This window comes from Oncorhynchus masou, chromosome 12, assembly GCF_036934945.1.
Source record: "Oncorhynchus masou masou isolate Uvic2021 chromosome 12, UVic_Omas_1.1, whole genome shotgun sequence".
Lineage (NCBI taxonomy): Eukaryota > Metazoa > Chordata > Actinopteri > Salmoniformes > Salmonidae > Oncorhynchus > Oncorhynchus masou.
Genome location: NC_088223.1, coordinates 52,131,401 through 52,157,017, shown reverse-complemented (window position 1 = coordinate 52,157,017; position 25,617 = coordinate 52,131,401). Strand labels below are relative to the sequence as shown.

The window sequence follows — 25,617 nt, the reverse complement described above, 5'->3', positions numbered from 1 at the left end:
CCCCGGAGGCAGAACTGAGCAGTTTCCACTAGATGGGCCAGCTGCAAAGTCAAAATTGGCATTTCCTGAAAACAAAAAAGAGCTTTTTGGTCTTAAATTTTAACCCATAACAGTCTATCCTATTAGCCCGTACAAACGCATTGAATAACAGATTCCCTACATGGATCAACAGATAGTCCGCCCAGAAAATCTAAAGGAAGTTTGTTCTGAAGTGTCTGTCATATATCTGTGAGATATAAGAAAGGTTCATATAATCTCCATACTGTATATACTGTACTTCCATTCATTTTTTCAACTGGTACCAGGGGACCTTCGGACTAGACTTGTGAGACCTGTGGGAGTCTTAGAGCAAAGCAACATACATGTACATTTCCGTTCAAAAGTTTGGGGTCACTTAGAAATGTCCTTATTTTTGAAAGTAAAGCACATTTTTTTGTCCATTAAAATAACATCAAATTGATCAGCATTGTCAACATTGTTAATGTTGTAAATATTGTAGCTGGAAACGGCAGTTTTTTAACGGAATATCTACATAGGCGTACAGAGGCCCATTATCAGCAATCATCACTCCTGTGTTCCAATGGCATGTTGTGTTAGCTAATCCAAGTTTATCCTTTTAAAAGGCTAATTGATCATTAGAAAACCCTTTTGCAATTATGTTAGCACAGCTGAAAACTTGCGTGCTGTTTAAAGAAGCAATAAGACTGTCCTTCTTTAGACTAGTTGAGTATCTGGAGCATCAGCATTTGTGGGTTCGATTACAGGCTCAAAATGGCCAGAAACAAAGACCTTTCTTCAGAAACTCATCAGTCTATTCTTGTTCTGAGCAATGAAGGCTATTTCATGCAAGAAATTGCCAAGAAACTGAAGATCTCATACAATGCTGTGTACTACTCCCTTCACAGAACAGTGCATACTGTCTCTAACCAGAATAGTAAGAGGAGTGGGAGGCCCCAATGCACAACTGAGCAAGAGGACAAGTACATTAGTCTCCAGTTTGAGAAACAGACGCCTCACAAGTCCTCAACTGGCAGCTTCGTTAAATAGTACCTGCAAAACACCAGTCTCAACGTCAACAGTGAAGCGGCGACTCCGGGATGCTGGCCTTCTAGGCAGTTGCAAAGAAAAAGACATATCTCAGACTGGCCAATAAAAAGAAAAGATTAAGATGGGAAAATGAACACAGACACTGGACAGAGGGAGGTTGGAAAAAAGTGTTATGGACAGACGAATCTAAGTTTGAGGTGTTCGGATCACAAAGAATCGGATGTCTCATGGTCTGACAAACTCCGCTCTAGCTCTGTCACCACAGATGCGGAAGTGCAACATTGGCAGATGCGGTGAATTAAGACGCATCCAGTGCACAAATAAACTCAGCAAAAAAGAAAGTCCCTTTTTTAGGACCCTATCGTTCAACGATAATTTGTAAAAATCAAACAACTTCACATATTTTCATTGTAAAGGGTTTAAACACTGTTTACCATGCTTGTTCAATGAACCAAGAACAATGAATGAACATTCACCGGTGGAATGGTCGTTAAGACACTAACAGCTTACAGATGGAAGGCAAGGCAAGAGGCCTTTCTACTGACTCTGAAAAACACCAAAAGAAAGATGCCCAGGGTCCCTGCTCAATTGCGTGAACATGCCTTAGGCATGAGGACTGCAGATGTGGCCAGGGCAATACATTTCAATGTCTGTACTGTGAGATGCGTAAGACAGCGCTACAGGTAAACAGGATGGGCAGCTGATCGTCCTCGCAGTGGCAGACGACGTGTAACAACACTTGCACAGGATCGGTACATCCGAACATCACATCTGCGGGACAGGTACAGGATGGCAACCATAACTGCCCAAGTTACACCAGGAACGCACAATCCCTGCATCAGTGCTCAGACTGTCCGCAATAGGCTGAGAGAGGCTGGACTGAGAGCTTGTAAGACCTGTTGTAAGGCAGGTCCTCACCAGACATCACCGGCAACAATGTCGCCTATGGGCACAAACCCACCGTCGCTGGACCAGACAGGACTGGCAAAAAGTGGTCTTCACTGACGAGTCGCAGTTTTGTCTCACAAGGGGTGATGGTCGGATTTGCGTTTATCGTTGAAGAAGTGAGCATTACTCCGAGGCCTGTACTCTGGAGCGGGATCGTGTTATGAACTTGAGTGAAGACCCAAACGCGGTTTTAACAGAAAACAGAGTTCTTTAATAAAAAACAGGAATGGCATAAATCCTCTTCCAACGTAGTCAATGGAACAAAGAACGTAGTATAATGCAGGATGCACCTGCCATGCAGACTCCGACAGGACAGGACAAGGTGGAAGAAAACGAGACGACAGCTTGCTTCTGGCATCAAAAAACACAAACGAGAATCAGACACTGAAAGTAGCAGGAACAGAGAAAGAAATAGAGACCTAATCAGAGGGGGAAGAGAGAACAGGTGGGGAAAGAGAGAATGAGCTAGTTAGGGGAAATGTAGAACAGCTGAGGGATGAGAGACAGAGAAGGTAACCTAAAAAGACCAGCAGAGAGAGAGAATGAAGAGAAAGGACAGGAACAGACATAACAAGACATGACAGTACCCCCCCACTCACCGAGCGCCTCCTGGCGCACTCGAGGAGGAAACCTGGCGGCAACGGAGGAAATCATCGATCAGCGAACGGTCCAGCACGTCCCGAGAGGGAACCCAACTCCTCTCCTCAGGACCGTACCCCTCCCAATCAACTAGGTACTGATGACCACGGCCCCGAGGGCGCATGTCCAAAATCTTACGAACCCTGTAGATGGGTGCGCCCTCGACAAGGATGGGGGGGAGGGACGAGCGGGGGCGCGAAGAACGGGCTTAACACAGGAGACATGGAAGACCGGGTGAACGCGACGAAGATAGCGGGAGAAGAAGTCGCACTGCGACAGGATTAATGATCTGGGAAATACGGAACGGACCAATGAACCGCAAAACTTGCGAGAAGCTGTCTTAAGGGGAAGGTTCTGAGTGGAGAGCCATACTCTCTGACCGCAACAAAATCTAGGACTCTTGGTCCTACGCTTATTAGCGGCCCTCACAGTCTGCGCCCTATTACGGCAAAGTGCCGACCTGACCCCCTTCCAGGTGCGCTCGCAACGCTGGACAAAACCTGAGCGGAGGGGACGCAGGACTCGGCGAGCTGAGATGAGAACAGCGGAGGCTGGTACCCGAGTCTACACTGAAAAGGGGATAGACCGGTAGCAGACGAGGGAAGCGAGTTGTGGGCGTACTCTGCCCAGGGGAGCTGTTCTGACCAAGACGCAGGGTTACGAAAAGAAAGACTGCGTAAAATGCGACCAACAGTCTGATTGGCCCGTTCGGCTTGACCGTTAGACTGGGGATGAAAGCCGGACGAGAGACTGACGGAAGCCCCAATCAAACGGCAAAACTCCCTCCAAAATTGAGACGTGAACTGCGGACCTCTGTCGGAAACGACGTCAGACGGAAGGCCATGAATTCGGAAAACATTCTCGATAATGATCTGAGCCGTCTCCTTAGCAGAAGGGAGCTTATCGAGAGGAATGAAATGAGCCGCCTTAGAGAATCTATCGACAACCGTAAGAATAACTGTCTTCCCTGCTGATGAAGGCAGTCCGGTGATAAAATCTAAAGCGATGTGAGACCACGGTCGAGAGGGAATGGGAAGCGGTCTGAGACGGCCGGCAGGAGGAGAGTTCCCAGATTTAGTCTGCGCGCATCGACGCGCGTCACGTTCCCGAGTGGGCCACCAGAAACGCTGGCGAATGGAAGCGAGCGTGAACGCCGGGGTGGCCGGCTAACTTGGCAGAGTGGGCCCACTGAAGAACGGCCGGATAGGAACGGGAACGAACAGAAGGTTCCTAGGACAAGCTGCGGCGACGGAGTGTGAGCGAGTGCTTGCTTTACCTGCCTCTCAATTCCCCAGACAGTCAACCCGACAACACGCCCCTCAGGGAGAATCCCATCGGGGTCGGTGGAGACCTCAGAAGAACTGAAGAGACGAGATAAAGCATCAGGTTTGGTGTTTTTTGAGCCCGGACGATAAGAAATAACAAACTCGAAACGAGCAAAAACAGAGCCCAACGAGCCTGACGCGCATTAAGTCGTTTGGCTGAACGGATGTACTCAAGGTTCCTATGGTCAGTCCAAACGACAAAAGGAACGGTCGCCCCCTCCAACCACTGTCGCCATTCGCCTAGGGCTAAGCGGATGGCGAGCAGTTCGCGATTACCAACATCATAGTTACGTTCTGACGGCGATAAGCGATGAGAGAAAAACGCGCAAGGATGGACCTTGCCGTCAGAGAGAGAGCGCTGAGAAAGAATGGCACGCCCACCTCTGACGCGTCAACCTCAACAACAAACTGTCTAGAGATGTCAGGTGTAACAAGAATAGGTGCGGATGTAAAACGATTCTTAAGAAGATCAAAAGCTCCCTGGGCGGAAACTGACCACTTAAAGCACGTCTTAACAGAAGTAAGGGCTGTGAGAGGAGCTGCCACCTGACCGAAATTACGGATGAAACGACGGTAGAAATTAGCGAAGCCCAGAAAGCGCTGCAGCTCGACGCGTGACTTAGGAACGGGCCAATCAATGACAGCCTGGACCTTAAATCCATCTTAATGCCCTCAGCGGAAATAACGGAACCGAGAAAAGGGACAGAGGTGGCATGAAAAGTGCACTTCTCAGCCTTCACATAAAGACAGTTCTCCAAAAGGCGCTGGAGGACGCGTCGCACGTGCTGAACATGAATCGAGAGAGACGGTGAAAAAATCAGGATATCGTCCATGTAAACGAAAACAAAAATGTTCAGCATGTCTCTCAGGACGTCGTTAACTAGTGCCTGAAAGACAGCTGGAGCGTTAACGAGGCCGAAAGGAAGAACCCGGTATTCAAAGTGCCCTAACGGAGTGTTAAACGCCGTCTTCCACTCGTCCCCCTCCCTGATGCGCACGAGATGGTAGGCGTTACGAAGGTCCAATTTGGTGAAAAACCTGGCTCCCTGCAGGATCTCGAAGGCTGAAGACATAAGAGGAAGCGGATAACGATTCTTAACTGTTATGTCATTCAGCCCTCGATAATCCACGCATGGGCGCAGGGACCCGTCCTTCTTCTGAACAAAAAAAAACCCCGCTCCGGCGGGGGAGGAGGAGGAGACTATGGTACCGGCGTCGAGCGAAACCGACAAATAATCCTCGAGAGCCTTACGTTCGGGAGCCGACAGAGAGTATAATCTACCCCGGGGGGAGTAGTTCCCGGAAGGAGATCAATACTACAGTCATACGACCGGTGTGGAGGGAGAGAAGTGGCCTTGGAACGACTGAACACCGTGCGCAGATCGTGATACTCCTCCGGCACCCCTGTCAAATCGCCAGGCTCCTCCTGTGAAGAAGAGACAGAGGAAACAGGAGGGATAGCAGACATTAAACAGGTTACATGACAAGAAACATTCCAGGATAGGATAGTATTACTAGACCAATTAATAGAAGGGTTATGGCGCACTAGCCAGGGATGACCCAAAACAACAGGTGTAAAAGGTGAACGAAAAATTAAAAAAGAAATGGTTTCGCTATGATTACCAGAGACAGTGAGGGTTAAAGGCAGCGTCTCACGCTGAATCTTGGGGAGAGAACTACCATCTAAAGCGAACAAGGCCCTGGGCTCCCTAACTGTCTGAGAGGAATGTCATGTTCCCGAGCCCAGGTCTCGTCCATAAAACAGCCCTCCGCCCCAGAGTCTATCAAGGCACTGCAGGAAGCAGATGAACCGGGCCAGCGGAGATGGACCGGAAAGGTAGTGCGTGATCCAGAAGGAGAGGCCTGAGTAGTTGCGCTCACCAGTAGCCCTCCTCTTACTGATGAGCTCTGGCTTTTACTGGACATGAGGTGACAAAATGACCAGCGGAGCCGCAGTAGAGACAGAGGCGATTGGTGATTCTCCGTTCCCTCTCCTTGGCCGAGATGCGAATACCCCCAGCTGCATAGGCTCAGCATCCGAGCCGGCGGAGGAGGGTGGCAGTGATGCGGCAGGTGGCAGTGATGTGGAGAGGGGAGCAACGGAGAACGTGAGCTCCCTTCCACGAGCTCGGCGACGAAGATCAAACCGTCGCTCTATGCGAATAGCGAGAGCTATTAAGGAGTCCAGACTGGAAGGAACCTCCCGGGAGAGGATCTCATCCTTAACCTCGACGTGGAGACCCTCCAGAAAACGAGCGACAAAGCCGGCTCGTTCCAGTCACTAGAGGCAGCGAGAGTGCGAAACTCAATAGAATAATCCGTTATGGATCTATTCCCCTGACATAGGGAAGACAGGGCCCTGGAAGCCTCCTCGCCAAAAACAGAACGGTCAAAAACCCGTATCATCTCCTCCTTAAAGTCCTGATACTGGTTAATACACTCAGCCCTCGCCTCCCAGACTGCCGTGCCCCACTCACGCGCCCGTCCGGTAAGGAGAGAAATGACGTAGGCGATGCGGGCTGCGCTCCTGGAGTAGGTGTTGGGCTGGAGAGAGAACACCACATCACACTGAGTGAGGAATGAGCGGCACTCAGTGGGCTCCCCAGAGTAACACGGCGGGTTGTTGATCCTGGGCTCCGGAGACTCGGAAACCCTGGAAGTGGGCGGTGGATCGAGGTGGAGTTGGTGAACCTGTCCTGTGAGGTCGGAGACTTGGACGGCCAGGGTCTCAACGGCATGTTGAGCAGCAGACAATTCCTCCTCGTGTCTGCCTAGCATCGCTCCCTGGATCTCGACGGCGGAGTGAAAAGGGTCCGGAGCCGCTGGGTCCATTCTTGGTCTGATTCTTCTGTTATGAACTTGAGTGAAGACCCAAACGCGGTTTTAACAGAAAACAGAGTTCTTTAATAAAAAACAGGAATGGCATAAATCCTCTTCCAACGTAGTCAATGGAACAAAGAACGTAGTATAATGCAGGATGCACCTGCCATGCAGACTCCGACAGGACAGGACAAGGTGGAAGCAAACGAGACGACAGCTTGCTTCTGGCATCAAAAAACACAAACGAGAATCAGACACTGAAAGTAGCAGGAACAGAGAAAGAAATAGAGACCTAATCAGAGGGGGAAGAGAGAACAGGTGGGGAAAGAGAGAATGAGCTAGTTAGGGGAATGTAGAACAGCTGAGGGATGAGAGACAGAGAAGGTAACCTAAAAAGACCAGCAGAGAGAGAGAATGAAGAGAAAGGACAGGAACAGACATAACAAGACATGACAGATCGACTTAGAGGTGGAGGGTCCGTCTTGGTCTGGGGCGATGTGTCACAGCATCATCGGACTGAGCTTGTTGTCATTGCAGGCAATCTCAATGCTGTGCGTTACAGGGAAGACATCCTCCTCCCTCATGTGGTACCCTTCCTGCAGGCTCATGCTGACATGACCCTCCAGCATGACAATGCCACCAGCCATACTGCTCGTTCTGTGCGTGATTTCCTGCAAGACAGGAATGTCAGTGTTCTGCCATGGCCAGCGAAGAGCCCGGATCTCAATCCCATTGAGCACGTCTGGAACCTGTTGGATTAGAGTGTGAGGGCTTGGGCCATTCCCCCCAGAAATGTCAGGGAACTTGCAGGTGCCTTGGTGGAAGAGTGGGGTAACATCTCACAGCAAGAACTGGCAAATCTGGTGCATTGCATGAGGAGGAGATGCACTGCAGTACTTAATGCAGCTGGTGGCCACAACAGATACTGACTGTTACTTTTGAATTTGACCCCCCCCTTTGTTCAGGGACACATTATTAAATTTATGAATACACATTATTCAATTACATTTATGTTAGTGTCTGAGGAACTTGTTCAGTTTATGTCTCAGTAGTTAAATCTCATGTTCATACAAACATTTACACATGTTAAGTTTGCTGAAAATAAATGCAGTTGACAGTGAGAGGACGTTTCTTTTTTGCTGAGTTTAGATATCTCTATCTTAAAAACGTATTCGGGATCAGTGTCCCATCCATGGGACGGTTAACCTAACATAGGTCTAATGTAATTAGCATGAGGTTGTCGGTAACAAGAACATTTCCCAGGACATAGACATATCTGATATTAGCAGAAAGCTTCAATTATTGTTAATCTAACTGCTCTGTCCAACTTTCAGTAGCTATTACAGTGGAAGAATACCATACCATTGTTTGAGGAGAGTGCACAATTTTGAACATGAAAAGTCTTTAACAAATTAGGTACATTTTAGCAGTCTTTTGAATTTTGAACAGAAATACAATGGTTCATTGGATCAGTCTAAACCTTTTCACATACACTGATGCCATCTAGTGGCAAAAAAAATAAATTGCACCTGGGCTGGAATAATACATTATGGCCTTTCTCTTGCATTTCAAAGATGATGGTACAAAAAAAATACAAAAGAACTGTTGATTTTTTCTTTGTATTATGTTTTACCAGGTCTAATGTGTTATATTCTCCTACATTCCTTTCACATTTCCACAAACGTCAAAGTGTTTCCTTTCAAATGGTACCAAGAATATGCATATCCTTGCTTCAGGGCGAGCTACAGGCAGTTAGATTTGGGTATATAATTTGAGGCAAAAATTGAAAAAAAGGGGTGGATCCTTAAGAGGTTTTAAACTGACAAAAATATAAAAATAATATGTGAATTAGATTTCCGTGGGGGGTGCAGAAATTGACTCTAGGGGTTTAAGATTAAGGTTAGGCATTAGGGTTCTCAGTGTTGTTAAGGTTAGGTTTCAAATGAGATTTTGTGACTTTGCAGCTGTGCCAGTGACCACTCTGCAGACTCTGCAAATCAAATCAAATGTTATTTGTCACAAGCGCTGAATACAACAAGTGTAGGTAGACTTTACAGGGAAATGCTTACTTACAACACCCTAACCAACAAAGCAGTTACAAAAAAAAGTAATATATAAGAATAACGAATAATTAAAGAGCAGCAGTAAATAACAATAGTGGGGCTATATACAGGGGGTACCGGATGCCTCTAGTACATGAGTCATCCCAAAAAATTTCAACCGACTTCTCTGCTGCTCGGGGCATTGTAACGATTTTCTTCTTCCTCTGAGGGGGAGTAGGAAAGATCGGACCAATGCGCAGCGTGGTAAGTGTCCATATTTTAATGAAAGATAACTGAACACTGAATACAAAAAGAACAGGAGAAATAAATGAAAAACGAAACAGTTCTGTATGGTAAAACACAGACAGAAAACAACTACCCACAACCCATAGTGGGAAAACAGGCTGCCTAAGTAAGTACAATAAACATCTGCCTCTGATTGGGAACCATACCAGGCCAAACACAAAAATACAAAAACATAGAATACATAGAATGCCCACCCCAACTCACGCCCTGACCAATCTAAAATAGAGACATAAAAAAGGAACTAAGGTCACGACATGACAGGCATAGGTTGAAAGTTTGCCCATATACACTTTGTCTGTAAAGTAGAGATTTTTTATTGGATTGAATTGATGTTATTTTATAAAACTATTACTCTAGTGTATCCATGGTGTAATGATATGGCAGTTACCACAGTAGTATGAGGGCTATGCAGCTGGATGGGCCATTCAAATGTTTATGGGTTAAATAACAGCAGTTCCATGTACACTTGATGATACAGTATATTGTGCTGAAATCCATAATCCACACTGAACTGGATGAATTCTGTAGACAATAATGACGGCCCATTGTCAGACAATAACTTGTTCAGAATACACGTGAGACTGTCCAGGTGCATTTTTGCAGTTGTTCCTTACTCCATACCATGCTGCCTATCCATTTCCATTCATGTTTAGTAAATGAATATATTCCAAATATATTTTTTAAAGCTGTACTTAGTTTTAAGGCCTGTTATTATGAACTGACCGGAACAAAACATATTTCCTGTAACAAATTCACATAGGCAAAAACACTACCGGTCAAAAGTTTTAGAACACCTACTCATTCATGGGTTTTTCTTTATTTTTTAAAACTATTTTCTACATTGTAGAATAATAGTGAAGACATCAAAACTATGAAATAACACATATGGAATTATGTAGTAACCATAAAAGTGTGGATCAAAACAAAATATATTTAACATTTGAGATTCTTCAAACAGCCACCCTTTGCCTTAATGACAGCTTTGCACACACTTGGCATTCTCTCAACCAGCTTCATGAGGTAGTCACCGGGAATGCATTTCAATTAACAGGTGTGCCTTCTTAAAAGTTAATTTGTGGAATTTCTTTCCTTCTTAATGCTTTTACGCCAATCAGTTGTGTTGTGACAAGGTAGGGGTGGTATACAGAAGATAGCACTATTTGGTAAAAGACCAAGTCCATATTATGGGAAGAACACCTCAAATAAGCAAAGAGAAATGACAGCCCATCATTACTTTAAGACATGAAGGTCAGTCAATACAGAAAATGTCAGGAACTTTTTGAAGTTTCTTCAAGTGCCGTCATCAAAACCATCAAGCGCTATGATGAAACTGGCTCTGATGAGGACCGCCACAGGAATGGAAGACCCAGAGTTACCTCTGCTGCAGAGGATACGTTCATTAGAGTTACCAGCCTCAGAAATTGCAGCCCAAATAAAAGAAAACCACTTGAATTAGTAGGTGTTCTAAAACTTTGGACCATTAGCGTATATTGATGCACTACTGTCGGATTTGAAACCGAAGCAATGGGACTGCAATGGAGACACAGGGGAGGTGAGCCGGGACTCTAGTGCGTTTCAGAAGACGAGGACTCCGTGCCCCTCTGCCGGGCATTTTCCTCCCCAATGTGCTTTCACTCGCCAACAAAACCGACCAGCTACAACTTCTGACAAAAAAATAATTTTATTCACCCTGTGAATTTGCCTCAGTCATTCTGGCCGGAGTGTACATTGCGCTGAGCCCCTGTACACATACAGTGCAACAGCTACTGGTTGATCAGACGCAGATCACAGAGTTGGACAGGAAGTACCCGGATTCTACTTTGAATATCATGGGGATTTTAACCACACGCGGGTGTGGTTAACCACACAGGAGCGTCCCAGATACAAAGAATTTGTGAAATGTTCAACGAGGCAAGAAACAATTCTGGACCCTGTTTACAGCACTATTAAATGGGCGGTACTGGAGCGCTAAGTCTATGTCCAAAAGGCTCCTTAACAGCTTCTTCGTCCAAGCTATAAGACTGCTGAACAATTCAACAAATGGACAGTATTTGCATTGACCCCCCCCCCCCCCCTTTATTCTGCTGCTACTCGCTGTTTGTCTTTGCATCGTCATTTTACCTCTACCTACATGTACAAATGACCTCAAAGACCTCTAATAACCTGTACCCCCAGACAATGATTTGGTACCGGTACCCGCTGTATATAGCCTTGTTGTTATTTTATTGTGTTAATTTTTTTGACCTTAGTTTATTTAGTCAATATTTTCTTAAATCTATTTTCTTAAAACTGCATTGTTGGTTAAGGGCTTGTAAGTAAACATTTCACGTTAAGGTCTACACCTGTTGTATTCAGCGCATGTGACAAATACAATTTGATTTGATAGAGACCCAGAAAAAGCTCCCATCAGGAATTAAGGCAGCCAAACAGCAGTACAAAGACAGGCTAGAGCAATAGTTATCCAGCAACAACTGTACGTCTGTCTGGAAAGGACTGAAACAAATGACCAACTACAAACCTAAATGCCCTTCAATCACCAGGACAATGCCCCCCTCCACCTACCCCTGCCTGCCACTTCACCCTCACCCATCTACCCCACCCCTGCCATCCCAGGAATCTCCCACTCTTCCTCTGTCCCCCCACCCCCCTCCTCCACCCCTGGTCATCACAGAGTAGGAGGTCAACAGACTCTATAGGAAACAGAACAGCAGGAAGGCTGCGGCCCAGATAAGGCCTCTCCAGCCACACTTAAGCACTGCGCTGACCAGCTCTCTCCTGTTTTCACTGACATTTTCAACCATTCACTAGAGCAATGCACTGTTCCTGCCTGTTTAAAAACTACCATCATTGTTCCAATCCCCCAAAAAAACTAAATGTGTCCTGCCTGAACGACTAGAATTAGTCATACACTGTTTTTTAGGCCTTATCAATAACCTAGTGAATTTAATCTTGCTTATTGACTACGTTTGGCATGTCCAGACTGCAAGTTACAGTTGGCCTAGCCTCTATATCAGTGCAAATGCTATAGCCTATATTTAACAATGCATTTCCACATTGAAGCAATTAGAACAATTGTAACAGCCGTTGGCAGAAGAAGGTGAGGACCAAGGTGCAGCGTGGTACGTGTTTGTCATTTTATTAAATAGCACTGAACACTAAATACAAAGTAACACAAGGAACAACCGAAACAGCTCCGTCAGGTGCAAACCACACTAAACAGAAAATAACTACCCACAAAACCCATGTGGGCAAGAGCTACCTAAGTATGGTTCTCAATCAGAGACAACGACAGACAGCTGTCCCTGATTGAGAACCATACCCGACCAAAAACAAAGAACATAGTCACACCCTGGCCTAACCAAAATAGAGAATAAAAAGCCTCTCTATGGCCAGGGCGTGGCAACAATGTGGACTGCAAACATGTTCAACATATTTAGCAAATAAGGGGCAAGCTGTTTAATGAATTGGAGTTGATGACAACGCAATATATAAAATACACAACTTAAAGCAATCAAACGTTTAGCCATGGAGCACATTCTGATTGGCAAGTGAGGGGCCAATCCTCGACACACCCACAACTCAACTGATTTATTCACCAAAACCCAGCCCTTTCACGCCACCTCCAGCAACTGCACCTATAATTGTGGTGGTGAAAATAGATGAAATATTTCTGACACACCCCTGAACCTATAGCGCTACCGTCAGTGCTTAGATTTACCATTGCGTTATGCTAGTTAAAATAGAGTCCTCTATCTCTTTTCTCATGTCCTCTCTTTTTCCATCCACTCCTTTATTTGCAATGTTGGCATGGTTTTATTTCCTGTCCTTGCAGCTCATTTCAAACATTTATTTTTTCCGACAGCCAAAGTTTTCCCGGATGTCCTCTTACCTGTTCAGGAAGGTTTTTTCCAAAAGAGTTGAAGTGGCCAAAGGGATTTTTGGGGTCTACTGACAGAGCATTGCCTTGGATCAGTCCTTCTACCTCCCTGTGCTGATGGCAGTGGTAAACCATATAAAGAATGACATTTGCATGGCAAATATCTGTGCCATAGGCCCATGAGCCCTTACAATAGATTTGAAAGTAGTCTTCACTGTCGAGTATTGACCCATCACCATCGGTTTGTTGTCAACATCTGCATCCTCAAAGCTGGGAGCGTGAAAGTAATGGAAGCCATGTTGTTTCTCTTTGGGCAGCCTCTTGTAATATAGATACTTGAGCTCTTTTGTGACTATGTTGACATCCTCCAACATTTCAGCATTTTTGTCCTTCATCCCCCCACTTGACATGATGGTGGAGTGTGTAGGGTAAGGTCCTATAGAACAAATAACAGTCCTTGAAGTGTTGGTGAGTCACTTATTCTGCAGTAAAAGTATGCAAAAAAGTGTTTTCACTTCCTCTAAAAAATAAAATAAAAAGCTGGAAATTGTGAGCAAAACAGTGGTCTCAGATCTTATGATGCCTGTGTTACATACTCAGAGGGTGTTGACCACAGCTGTTCAAGTGCAACTAACACAGACAGAATGTCAGTTGGGATTAGTTGGAGGATTGCAATGTTTTACTAAACAGGGTAATAAGAAAGGGCTCAGACATAAGAATGTACAGCGTAGGATAGACATGGTACTGATGTTGGCAGCCCTTATGCCAATCCAGAAGATAAATAGGAAGGCAAGTAGGCCTATGGATTTCACCAGCCAGTGAGACATTTTGTCTGGATGGGAATGGGATTTAATATATATATTAAAAGTAATCCATTCCATCCAGTGTAAGTAACATTGTAATATTGAATGAAAAATCAAATGAACCATCTGGTGAACGTTCCAAGGCCGGAGGCTTGCTGTAGTGGCAGTGCTCTGTCAGTTGAAAAAAAACGTATATTTGACCTGGCTGTGATACCTCACCAGTCATTGAACCTCACACCCACCCTGTCAGGCCTGGATGAGACAGATCGGGGACAGACAGACAGACAGACAGCTAACCGTCGGCATCCGTTTTCCCTCTCAATTCAGATATTGAAGTGTAGGCCTACAGTTTTTTTTAGCAGTTAGCTCTACCTGCCATGGAGAATATCTGGATGACTTGAGTAGAATTGATAAGAGGTGAGTTCCTGTTAAAACTATTAACTAGCTCGTTAGCTGATAACAGTCAAAGAGCTTTCTAATTGGTGATATATAGCTAGCTTTCTCATGAAACAGCACCACAAATAACGTTACTGCCTTTGACCACAACATCAACTTCTTCACCTTGCTAGCTAGCTTAGCTAACTGTTACTCTCTAGAAGCATAGGAAAATTCTGGAAATTCTGAGGTGATTCTGTTTTAGTAGCTAGCTAGCTAATTTTGCTTACTACCATGTGGATGAAGATCTTTCAGCCAACCAGATAGCTAACGGTATGTCAAAGCAGATTTGAAATAGCGAGCTTGCTACTTGAGGCGAATCATTCACCAATTGGAACTAACAGTTAACGTTAGTACTGTAACAAGCAAGCACCCCTTTCTAGCGTTTAGCTAGCTAGCTCGCTTATTGATTAACCAATAAGTTATTGATTAACCAACCGATTTTTTTTCACCCAAACTGCTAACCCAAATCCAATGACATGGTGACATGTGTTATAGTTTTCACGTTCACGTTAGTTGACATCTCAACCAAATGTAAATCAAAACTAGACAATGACGTCTGTGCCCAGTGAGTAGAGGCTCAGACTGCTCTCAACTCCACATGCTTTTGGGCTTAAGTTACTGTTTGTCCTTTACCCTACAAATTAACACATGTCAAATAATTAACTCTGTTCAATGACTGGTACCTTGTATTTTGTTTTAGACAACATGACTGTGTGTAACGTTAACGTTACTGTCAATGAAGGAAGTAACTACATTTGGTTGCAGATATGGCAAAGCAGCAGACATACTGTATCAGGGCCTCTTAAGAGAGACAATGTTGGAGACTGAGGAATGCACCAAGGGGTGTTCCCCCCCCCATTCTACCAGTGAGCACTTCACTATTGATGATGTTGACGTCCTCAACGCCCCCAACCCACCACTTCCCTTCTCGCACCCATTTCACCCAGAGCCTTGGATTGGATGTGAGCCAAGTAGAAACATGGAGATTGGTGAGCAGTTGTCGTAGCAGAATATAGGCAAATAAATATGTTGTCTGAGTGAGCAGTAATGAATTGAAGAACGATAATGCCATCCCTATTTGTGTTAGTTTTATGTTTGAGTATTAGCTAGGTGTGCTTACCTATATGCCTTTTTCTGCAATATCACTTCAGATAACTCCTCTGGTCCTGTCATCGTGGGAGAGGGCACTCTGTTGGAGCCATTTTCATTGACAGTACCTGTCAGGTCTTCACCTTATGAGTGTACGCTCTGCCATAAGATGTTTGGAACAGCCAACACACTCAACAAACATTTACTGACCCACCAACAGGAAAGACCACATGTTTGCCCCATCTGCCAACGAGCATTTAAACGTCATGATCACCTGTGAGTCATATCCCCCCCGCTCTAGAAGCAATAATTATGTATTAACAATTACACTGAGTGTACAAAACATGAGGAACGCATTTTTCTCTCAGAACAGACCCAATTCTTCAGGGCATGGACTCTACAAGGTGTTGAAAGTGTTCCACAGGGATGCTGGCCCATGTTGACTCCAATGCTTCCCACCGTTGTGTCAAGTTGACTTGATGTCCTTTGGGTGGTTGACCATTCTTCATACACATGAGAAACTCTTGAGTGTGAAAAACCCAGCAGCATTACAGTTCTTGACACTACTACCAAACCCCGTTCAAAGGCAGTTAAATATTCAGACTTGTCCATTCACCCTCTGAATGGCACACATATACAATCCATGTATCAATTGTCTCAAAGCTTAAAAATTATTCTGTAACCTGTCTCCCCTTCATCTACACTAATTGGATGTAACATGTGACATCAATAAGGGATCATAGCTTTCACCTGGTCAGTCTATGTCATGGTAAGAGCAGGTGTTCCTAATGTTTTATACACTCGTATGTTTTTTGATACAGTCATTTGACATTTCAATGCCCTGATGAAAATGATAACATCTCTCTGCAGCAATGGCCATATGTTGACCCATCAGAAACGCAAGCAGTTCCGATGTGCTGAACCTGGGTGCCAGAAGAGCTACTGTGATTCTCACTCCCTGAAGCGCCACTATATCTCTCAGCATGGTCTCCCTCCCATGTCCCAAAGCCCCCCGAACCCAAGCCACCCAGCCCACTCTGCTACTACCCAGTGGGAGCATGTGGATAGTTCTGCATATTTGGGAGGTTCGACAGCTCACTGTAATTACCGTCCCATGTTCCTGACCCAACCCAAACCGACATCAGACACTCAACTGAAGGTCGCTGATTACTCTGGCTTTTTCAGCTTCAACAGTTACAAGGGGTTTGCTCCTCCAAGTGGCTTACAACTGAACAACTACTCAGAGCAGAACATCTCTCAGTCAAGGCCTATCTTAGTCCTGGACACCTGGATGCAGCAGTCTGACAAAGGTCCTTGTAGTGAGTGCCCAGGCGAATTAAATCCACCCCAGTGGGCCCCTGAGCCTAGTAACATCACTGCTACTTTACCATCACTACTTCCTGGAGTGGATGGCCCAAGTCCTCATGGTTGGGAGAGTGTAGTTGACTTCCCTGTATCTGACCTCCAAGTTCTTGAAGAAATGTTGTCCTGTCATCCCTGTAGTGAGGCTGGTAACCGAGAGTGTTTAGTGAAGCCAGCGTCCCCGGAGAAGAGCTACTCTCCATCTAAGCAGGAGCAGTCGATTTATGGCCAGATGAACTCGGATGGGAAACCCCAAGTTAACACTCAGCTGCACTCTTTTGAACCAACAGCAAGCTCAGATTCCAGTGTAACATCTATGTCGTTTCCCAACACTGTTTTCATCCACTCAAGCTCAAGTCTTCCAAACAAGCCCGACCCAGTCCCACCTATCCCGCCACCACCAAACATCGTCCTACCCTGCCTCTACAGTGTGCAGAAGTCAGAGACTTATAATACAAAGAGCGACAGTAAGAGAAAGAGAGAGAGGAGGAAGAAGGGTAGGACTGTAGAGCTTCCTGCTCCACCTCTCCCCACACCTCGCCCCACCTCTCTCCTGGCTCCCCGACGTCCCCGCCCTCGGCCACACTACCTTGTCTCCCCAAGCCAGGTGGCTATGGCCTCTTTTAGCTCAGACAGCAACCCTCGGCAGACCTTCCAGGTATGTGCTCTACTAGCAGTGCTCAACAATTGAACACTTGCCAGTTTGTTTATCAATACTGTATTTATAATATTTCTATATTCCCCCGTACAGGGAAGAAATGTCAGTGTGCCAGGAGAGGAACAACAGTGTAGTGACGGGTAATGATGAATAGAAATAAAAAATACTGTTTCATGAGCTGAAATATAAGATCCTAGAAATTTTCCATACTTACAAAAAGCTGATTTCTCTCAAATTTTGTGCACATTTGTTTAAGTCCCTGTTAGTAAACATCTCTCCTTTGTCAAGATAATCCATCCACCAGACAGGTGTGGCATATCAAGAAGCTGTGTAAACAGTATGATCGTTACACAGGTGCACCTTGTGCTGGGGACAATTAAAGGCCACTCTAAAATGTGCAGTTCTGTCACACAACACAATGCCACAGATGTCTTTAAGTTTTGAGGGAGCGTGCAGTTGGCATGCTGACTGCAGGAATGTCTCTGTTGCCAGAGAATTGAATGTTTAATTTCTCTACCATAAGCCGCCTCCAACGTCGTTTTAGAGAATTTGGCAACACCAGCCTCAACCGCAGACCATGTGTATGGCTTCGAGGGGGCAAGCGGTTTGATGTTGTCGACGTTGTGAACAGAGTGCCCCATGGTGGCAGTGGGGTTATGGTATGAGCAGGCATAAGCTACAGACAACAAACACAATTGCAATTTATCTAGATCCTCAGGCCCATTTTTTTTCTTTTTCCTGTATCTGAATGGCAGATGCACATCTGTATTCCCATTCATGTGAAATCCATAGATTAGGGCCTAATTAATTTATTTCAATTGATTGATTTCCTTATGAACTGTAGTAACTCAGTAAAATCAATGAAATTGTTGTATGTTGTGTTTATATTTTTGATCAGTAGAGATTGGCCTCTTAACTGCTGGCCTTCTTCCCATAGGATATTCCCTAGCTCTCACAAGACAGAACAGAGCTACAAGGCCAGGTCCTCAAGTAGACCATGTGCACCCTCTATTAAAATGGAACCTTACTCTCCAGAGGTAACAGCCATATTATTATTTACATTATGATATTATTAAACATTAGTCATCTTTAGGCGCTATATTTATTACATGTCCAGATGTCAAGTAAGCACAAGTGTCTTTTTTGTACAAACTTTTGTCATTACAGACTGTATGTCTATTTGTGCCTATGATGTTTCCTGTAGCCTGGAGAGAGAGCACCACAGACTCCGAGGTCTCCCTCTAGAACAGAAGACATGCCTCTGTCTCCTTTGGTCATCCCTGTTTCAGTTCCAGTCTCTGCGAAGACTGATCCTGACACTCCTTCATCACTCAATGTAAGTATAGGAAAAAAAGAGATCAGTACAACGGTCAGTGCCTTCTTAAATAATTACTTGTACACTGATAACCCCCTTGTGGTTGGTTGTGTGGCAGGCAGAGAACCCTCAGAATGGTTCAGGGAGGTCAAAGAGGAGCCGGCGTCTTGACTTCATGAAGACTCTGATCATTCCTCCCCCCATGCTCCCACAGCCGTCCCCACGGAGGCTCCTAGGCGAGGAGGGTGGGGGTGCTCACTGGTGTCGTGCAGCAGGCGGCTACCCCAGTCAGCTACGCTCCCCCATGTACCTGGCAGACCACCTGCTCAACCCCAGCTTCCAGCCTCCTCCTTACACACCACCACCCATGCTGAGCCCCCTACGCCCAGGGACCGGCCTGTACTTCAGCACAGTGCCTTGGCTTCACCCCGGCCCTCCTCTGCCCAGCAGCTACACCGCCTCTTTGGGTTTGTTTTTCGCGTTAGGAAGTATCTTCCCAGGTTCAGAGTTTTGCCACTGAAATACATGAAGAACTTTAGATTTTATGGCTTCTGCTTTTCAGATGGAGCTGATGGAATCTCATTGATGATGGACGACACAGTGGTCAACATAGAGCCGTACGTTTCTCTCTGAAGTGTGTTCAGCCAAAGCTTTAGTGTTACAATTCATGAGAGTCAGTCTGTCTATATACGGAGCATTTGGAAATTATTCAGACCCCTTGACTTTTTCCACATTGTTACATTACAGCCTTATTCTAAAAAAAATTAAATATGATTTTTTTTCCCTCATCAAACTACACATAGTACCAAATAATGCCAAAGCAAAAATTGGTTTAATTTTTTAACTAATTTATAAAAAATATTTTTTTTTAAAAACTTGAAATATCACATTTACGTAAGTATTCAGACCCTTTACTCAGTACTTTGTTGAAGCACCTTTGGGAGCGATTACATTCTTGAGTCTTCTTGGGTCTGACGCTACAAGCTTGGTACACCTGTATTTGGAGAGTTTCTCCCATTCCTCTGCAGATCCTCAAGCTCTGTCAAGTTCGATGGGGAGCGTTGGGTTCAAGTCTGGGCTCTGGCTGGGCCACTCAAGGACATTCAGAGACTTGTCCCGAAGCCACTCCTGTGTTGTCTTGGCTGTGTGCTTAGGGTCGTTGTCCTGTTGAAAGTTGAACCTTCACCCCAGTCTGAGGTCTTGGGTACTCTGGGGCAGGTTTTCATCAAAGACCTATCTGTACTTTTCTCCGTTCATCGTTGCCTCAATCCTGACTAGTCTCCCAGTCCCTGCCGCTGAAAAACATCCCCACAGCATGATGCTGCCACCACCATGCTTCACAGTAGGGATTGTGCCAGGTTTCCTCCAGATGTAAATCTTGTCATTCAAACCAAAGAGTTCAATCTCAGTTTCAACAGACCAAAGAATCTTGTTTCTCATGGTCTGAGAGTCTTTCTGTGCCTTTTGGCAAACTCCAAGCGGGCTGCCATGTGCCTTTTACTGAGGAGTGGCTTCCGTCTGGCCACTCTACCATAAAGGCCTGATGGTGGAGTGCTGCAGAGATGGTTGTCCTTCTGGAAGGTTCTCCCTTCTCCACAGAGGAACTCTGGAGCTCTGTCAGTGACCATTGGGTTCTTGGTCACCTCCCTGACCAAGGCCCTTCTCCGATTGCTCAGTTTTGCCAGGCGGCCAGCTCTAGGTCTTGGTGGTTCCAAACTTCTTCCATTTAAGTATGATGGAGGCCAGCCACTGTGTTCTTGAGGATCTTCAATGCTGCATAAATATTTTGGTGCCCTTCCCCAGATCTGTGCCTCGACACAATCCTGTCTCGGAGCTTTACAGACAATTCCTTCGACCTCATGGCTTGGTTTTTGCTCTGACATGCACTGTCAACTGTGGGACCTATATAGACAGGTGTGTGCCTTTCCAAATCATGTCCAATCAATTGAATTTACCACAGGTGGACTCCAAATTGAAGAAACATATCACAGATTATCAATGGAAACAGGATGCACCTGAGCTCAATTTCGAGTCTCATAGCAAAGGGTCTGAATACTTATGTAAATACGTTGTTGTTTTGTTTTTGTAAATTTCCCAACATTTCTAAAAATCTGTTTTCGCTTCATCATTAGGGGGTGATGTGTGTAGATTCCTGAGGATTTGTACCTATTTGAGAATAAGGCTTTAACGTAACAAAATGCGGAAAAGGCCAAGCGGCCTGAATACTTTCCGAAGGCACTGTATAAGGAGCCTGTGTGATTTCCAGGAGAATCAACGTGGGCCAACGTTTCCAGGCTGAGATCCCACCCATTCGTAACCTGCTTCTAATGCTATATGATGAGCACCCTGCTCAGCTTGTCTGGGCTCCATGGGGAGACATATCCAGCAATGTGGAAACACAAAAAGGGGGTGTGTTTCTCTTTTTAACGATCACACACACACACACGGTTGTACTATATATTGGTATGAGCTACTGTATTGGTAGTACAATTGATACTAGGTTGAATATATGCAGGTTAGGATAACATAATAATTCCAGTTTGAAAATAGACAAATTCATGGGACCAGCACCGTTGCTGATTCTACAGGATTAGCATTGAAAACATGACCCGCGGTCGGGGAATCAAGTAATAAAGTTGCTGTAGATAATTTTAAAACTTTGAAATGAATAGAATGACAGTAAAGCAGTTATGATATGTGTTTGCAGAGTAGTTAGCCAAAATTCACAACGTTTCTCACTTTGATGGTGAAATTTCTGTTCTGCTTAAAACTCACTTCCAGCAATTTTAGCTCGCATTGCTGGTCACATTGTTTAGAATTCTTCCGCATTCATGCAAGGAGTTATGGGATATTAGAATTCTCTTGTCCTAACTTGGGTATCTTCAATCTAGACCTGATGTCGACATGAAATGTGAGAAGTGACTTGTCGTCTTGACTGTTTTTCCAGTGACTAAACTGATAGACTTGTGCTGTTCCAGCGTGCTGCCAGGAGGGGGCACCAACACAGAGCTGGCCCTCCACTGTCTGCATGAGGTGCAGGGAGACATTCTGGTGAGCAGTACAACAGTATGGTACCTGAGCTCAGCTCAAATTGAAGACAATGTTGATTCATGACAACTTATGGTATACGTCGTGTGTTGTGTCCCTAGGCTGCACTTGATTTACTGTTAGTCAGGGGAGACTTCCGTTCCTCAACACACCCTTTGTGTGACTATCACTACCCAGGTACCCAATTTGATACTCTGAAAAATGGAATGAAGATTAACCAGTTATGAATATTGACGCACATTTCAAGACTATTCAATTATGTTCTTTGATGTTTACATGTTTAGTTCAAGCCATGCAGTACATGCTACTAATACTTTAACTTCTCGTCATAAACCTGTCATAAAACCTATGGCTGACAGGTTCAGATGATTGGAGTCCTCAAGAGAAGAAACTATTTCGTAAAGCGCTGCTCACACATGAGAAGGACTTCCAGCTTATTCACAGTGTGGTAAGAGAATCATAATATTGAAATGCCCAAATACACTGACTGTACAAAACATTAAGAAAACCTTCCTAATATTGAGTTGCAACCCCATTTTTGCCCTCAGAACAGTCTCAATTTGTTGGGGCCTGGACTCTACAAGGTGTCAAGCATTCCACAGGGATGCTGGCCAATGTTGACTCCAATGCTTCCCACAGTTGTGTCAAGTTGACTGGATGTCCTTTGGGTGGTGGACCATTCTTGATACACATAGGGAAACTGTTGAGCGTGAAAAACCCAGCAGCATTTCAGTTCTTGACACAAACCGGTGCGCCTGGCACCTACTACCATACCCCGTTAAAAGGCACTTAAATATTTTGTCTTGACCGTTCACCCTCTGAATGGCACAGACACACAATTGATGTCTCAATTGTCTCGAGGCTTAAAAATGCTTTAACCTGTCTCCTCCCCTTCATCTACATTGATTTGAAGTGGATTTAATAGGAGACATCAATAAGGGATCGTAGCTTTCACCTGGATTCACCTGGTCAGTCTATGTCATGGAAAGAGCAGGTGTTCATGTTTTGTACACTCAGTGTATACTTGTAATGTCGTGCTGCCATTGGACAGGGTATAGACAGAGAAGGAAGAAATGGCATTGACCTGACAGTTGTCTCACACTGAAGTTACAGACTAAGTCCGTGACGCAGTGTGTGGAGTACTACTATGCAATGAAGAAGCTCAAGAAGTTCAAGCAACGCAGTCGAGGATCAGACAAAAAGGAAGCAGTTGGTGAAGAGCTTGTGAGTTTAGTGTAGTATAGTATTGTATTGTAAAATATGTATCAAACCTCCTTTACAGTACAAACAGTTATGTCAAACAAGTCGGCCAATATTTTCCAGTGAAATAATTTACACTTCTTGAATATCAGCAGATGGAGTCACCTGGCTGTTGTGAGGACAACCATGTGGGACGGAGAGTGCCCAGGAGGACACTTACTAAACCAGGGAACGGGACTAAAGGGGTACAGGAGGAGCAGACTACCACAGGAGGTGCTTTGGAGTACATCTGTCGAGAGTGTGGGCGGTCAGTTGAACTTCACTAAAACGATGCCAAGGACACATCACAATGATATCGCAAAACATTGCTGTATTGTTGAGCATTCACGCGGTTAATTAATCCAGGATGGCATATTGACCCCCCTACCCCTCTATTTCTGAGCACCTTTGATCATTCTCACGTCATCATAGTGACATGTAAAATTCTGTCCCCCTCCAGGGTATTTGACAAGGTGAAGAGTCGTAGTGCTCATATGAAAACCCACCGGCAGCAGGAGAGGGAGTGGCTGACCAGGTATGTCTGGCCTATGGGCTGCCCTGCAGACAACCCTCATCAAGGAGATCCCGGCCAGGACTCTGCCAAGGTGCCTTTACTCTACTGTACGAGAGGAATCCTCTATAGTACATAGTGGTGAGCACAGGACTGTTTCAGTTACCGGCAAGTCAAGTATATGTCGAAATCTTACACATGACCGAAATTCACTCACTATGAATTCATATTGGCAGGTATTTATTGAAAATCACTTTAAAATAATGTTTACCTAAAGAAAGCAACAACAATTGACGTTTTCTTCTCTCCAAAAAACACACCCTACTTTACTTTAAGGTTTAGAACTTTATGTGATGTTGCATTCATGTTCCTGTCATTCTCTGTTGTTGGACAACACGTTCTGTTATTGTTGGTTCACATTGTCCTAAAGTTTCTAAACAGCATGCTCTTTTTAAGCAACCTGAAATCCTTGCTAAAATATCCTGTGGTTTTAATTACATTTGTATCAATATGAAAGCCAAAGTTTCCCTGGTATGCTCAATTGAATAATCCATTGTAAAATAATTCAGTTATTATATGAGTTATTACTCTTTGTAAACAACGACAAGACATTGACAATTGGTCATAAAAAATGCATATGAATCAGGGTTAGATTCTGGGCAGCTGAGAACAGAGAGTGTATTTACTGAACTGTGGCCCGCTCCTCACAAACAGTTTTGGCCTGAGTTTAACACTTCTGGATTGTGTTATGTTCTTCAAGTTAAAATTCTTGATGAACAATCCACTAGTTCACTAGTTCAGAAAGAGTATGGGCTTTACCTGACTGGCATGTCCACTATGTGAGAGTGTTGATGAAAGTTAAACTTGTTGTCTCACTCAGGTGTTGTTTTAAAATAAATGTGTTTGTCTGAACAATGTTGTTTTCAACTTCTTTAATTACAACAGTTTTTCCACAGTTAGTGTTTGAGACATTTCTCATGAGACATCATGCTGCAATTACTGTACAAGCTTTTCATTTGTACCAGTGTTTTTACATTATGCAAACCAAGGATAACATGCATTTCTGTTGCCATTCAGCAAGAGTGACCGTACGTCTACAACTTCTCACGCATTTATTACACATAGGCTACATATTTTTGAAAGCACTTTACAATGATGTATGATGTAAATCACAACTCAAATGTAGATACAGTGCCTTGCGAAAGTATTCGGCCCCCTTGAAGTTTGCGACCTTTTGCCACATTTTCAGTCTTCAAACATAAAGATATAAAACTGTATTTTATTGTGAAGAATCAACAACAAGTGGGACACAATCATGAAGTGGAACGACATTTATTGGATATTTCAAACTTTTTTAACAAATCAAAAACTGAAAAATTGGGCGTGCAAAATTATTCAGCCCCCTTAATACTTTGTAACGCCACCTTTTGCTGCGATTACAGCTGTAAGTCGCTTGGGGTATGTCTCTATCAGTTTTGCACATCGAGAGACTGACATTTTTCCCATTCCTCCTTGCAAAACAGCTCGAGCTCAGTGAGGTTGGATGGAGAGCATTTGTGAACAGCAGTTTTCAGTTCTTTCCACAGATTCTCGATTGGATTCAGGTCTGGACTTTGACTTGGCCATTCTAACACCTGGATATGTTTATTTTTGAACCATTCCATTGTAGATTTTGCTTTATGTTTTGGATCATTGTCTTGTTGGAAGACAAATCTCTGTCCCAGTCTCAGGTCTTTTGCAGACTCCATCAGGTTTTCTTCCAGAATGGTCCTGTATTTGGCTCCATCCATCTTCCCATCAATTTTAACCATCTTCCCTGTCCCTGCTGAAGAAAAGCAGGCCCAAACCATGATGCTGCCACCACCATGTCTGACAGTGGGGATGATGTGTTCAGGGTGATGGGCTGTGTTGCTTTTACACCAAACATAACGTTTTGCATTGTTGCCAAAAAGTTCAATTTTGGTTTCATCTGACCAGAGTACCTTCTTCCACATGTTTGGTGTGTCTCCCAGGTGGCTTGTGGCAAACTTTAAACGACACTTTTTATGGATATCTTTAAGAAATGGCTTTCTGCTTGCCACTCTTCCATAAAGGCCAGATTTGTGCAATATACGACTTATTGTTGTCCTATGGACAGAGTCTCCCACCTC

At 44.6% G+C, this 25,617-nt stretch overlaps 2 protein-coding genes across 2 annotated transcripts; both read left to right on the top strand.

Annotated features, from left to right (window-relative positions):
* The first annotated feature begins 16,214 nt into the window (after positions 1 to 16,214).
* LOC135549353 (uncharacterized) lies at positions 16,215 to 17,498 on the top strand. The gene is made up of 2 exons (XM_064979349.1): positions 16,215 to 17,354; positions 17,448 to 17,498. Exons 1-2 carry the CDS (start codon positions 16,215 to 16,217, stop codon positions 17,496 to 17,498), a joined length of 1,191 nt encoding a protein of 396 aa, XP_064835421.1.
* A 1,346-nt stretch (positions 17,499 to 18,844) lies between these two features.
* Positions 18,845 to 24,373, top strand: LOC135549352 (zinc finger protein 541-like). Its single transcript, XM_064979348.1, has 9 exons — positions 18,845 to 19,136; positions 19,232 to 19,286; positions 20,936 to 21,078; positions 21,617 to 21,720; positions 21,819 to 21,894; positions 22,077 to 22,165; positions 22,825 to 22,941; positions 23,070 to 23,224; positions 23,417 to 24,373. Exons 1-9 carry the CDS (start codon positions 18,845 to 18,847, stop codon positions 23,604 to 23,606), a joined length of 1,221 nt encoding a protein of 406 aa, XP_064835420.1. The 3' UTR covers positions 23,607 to 24,373.
* Positions 24,374 to 25,617: the final 1,244 nt, after the last annotated feature.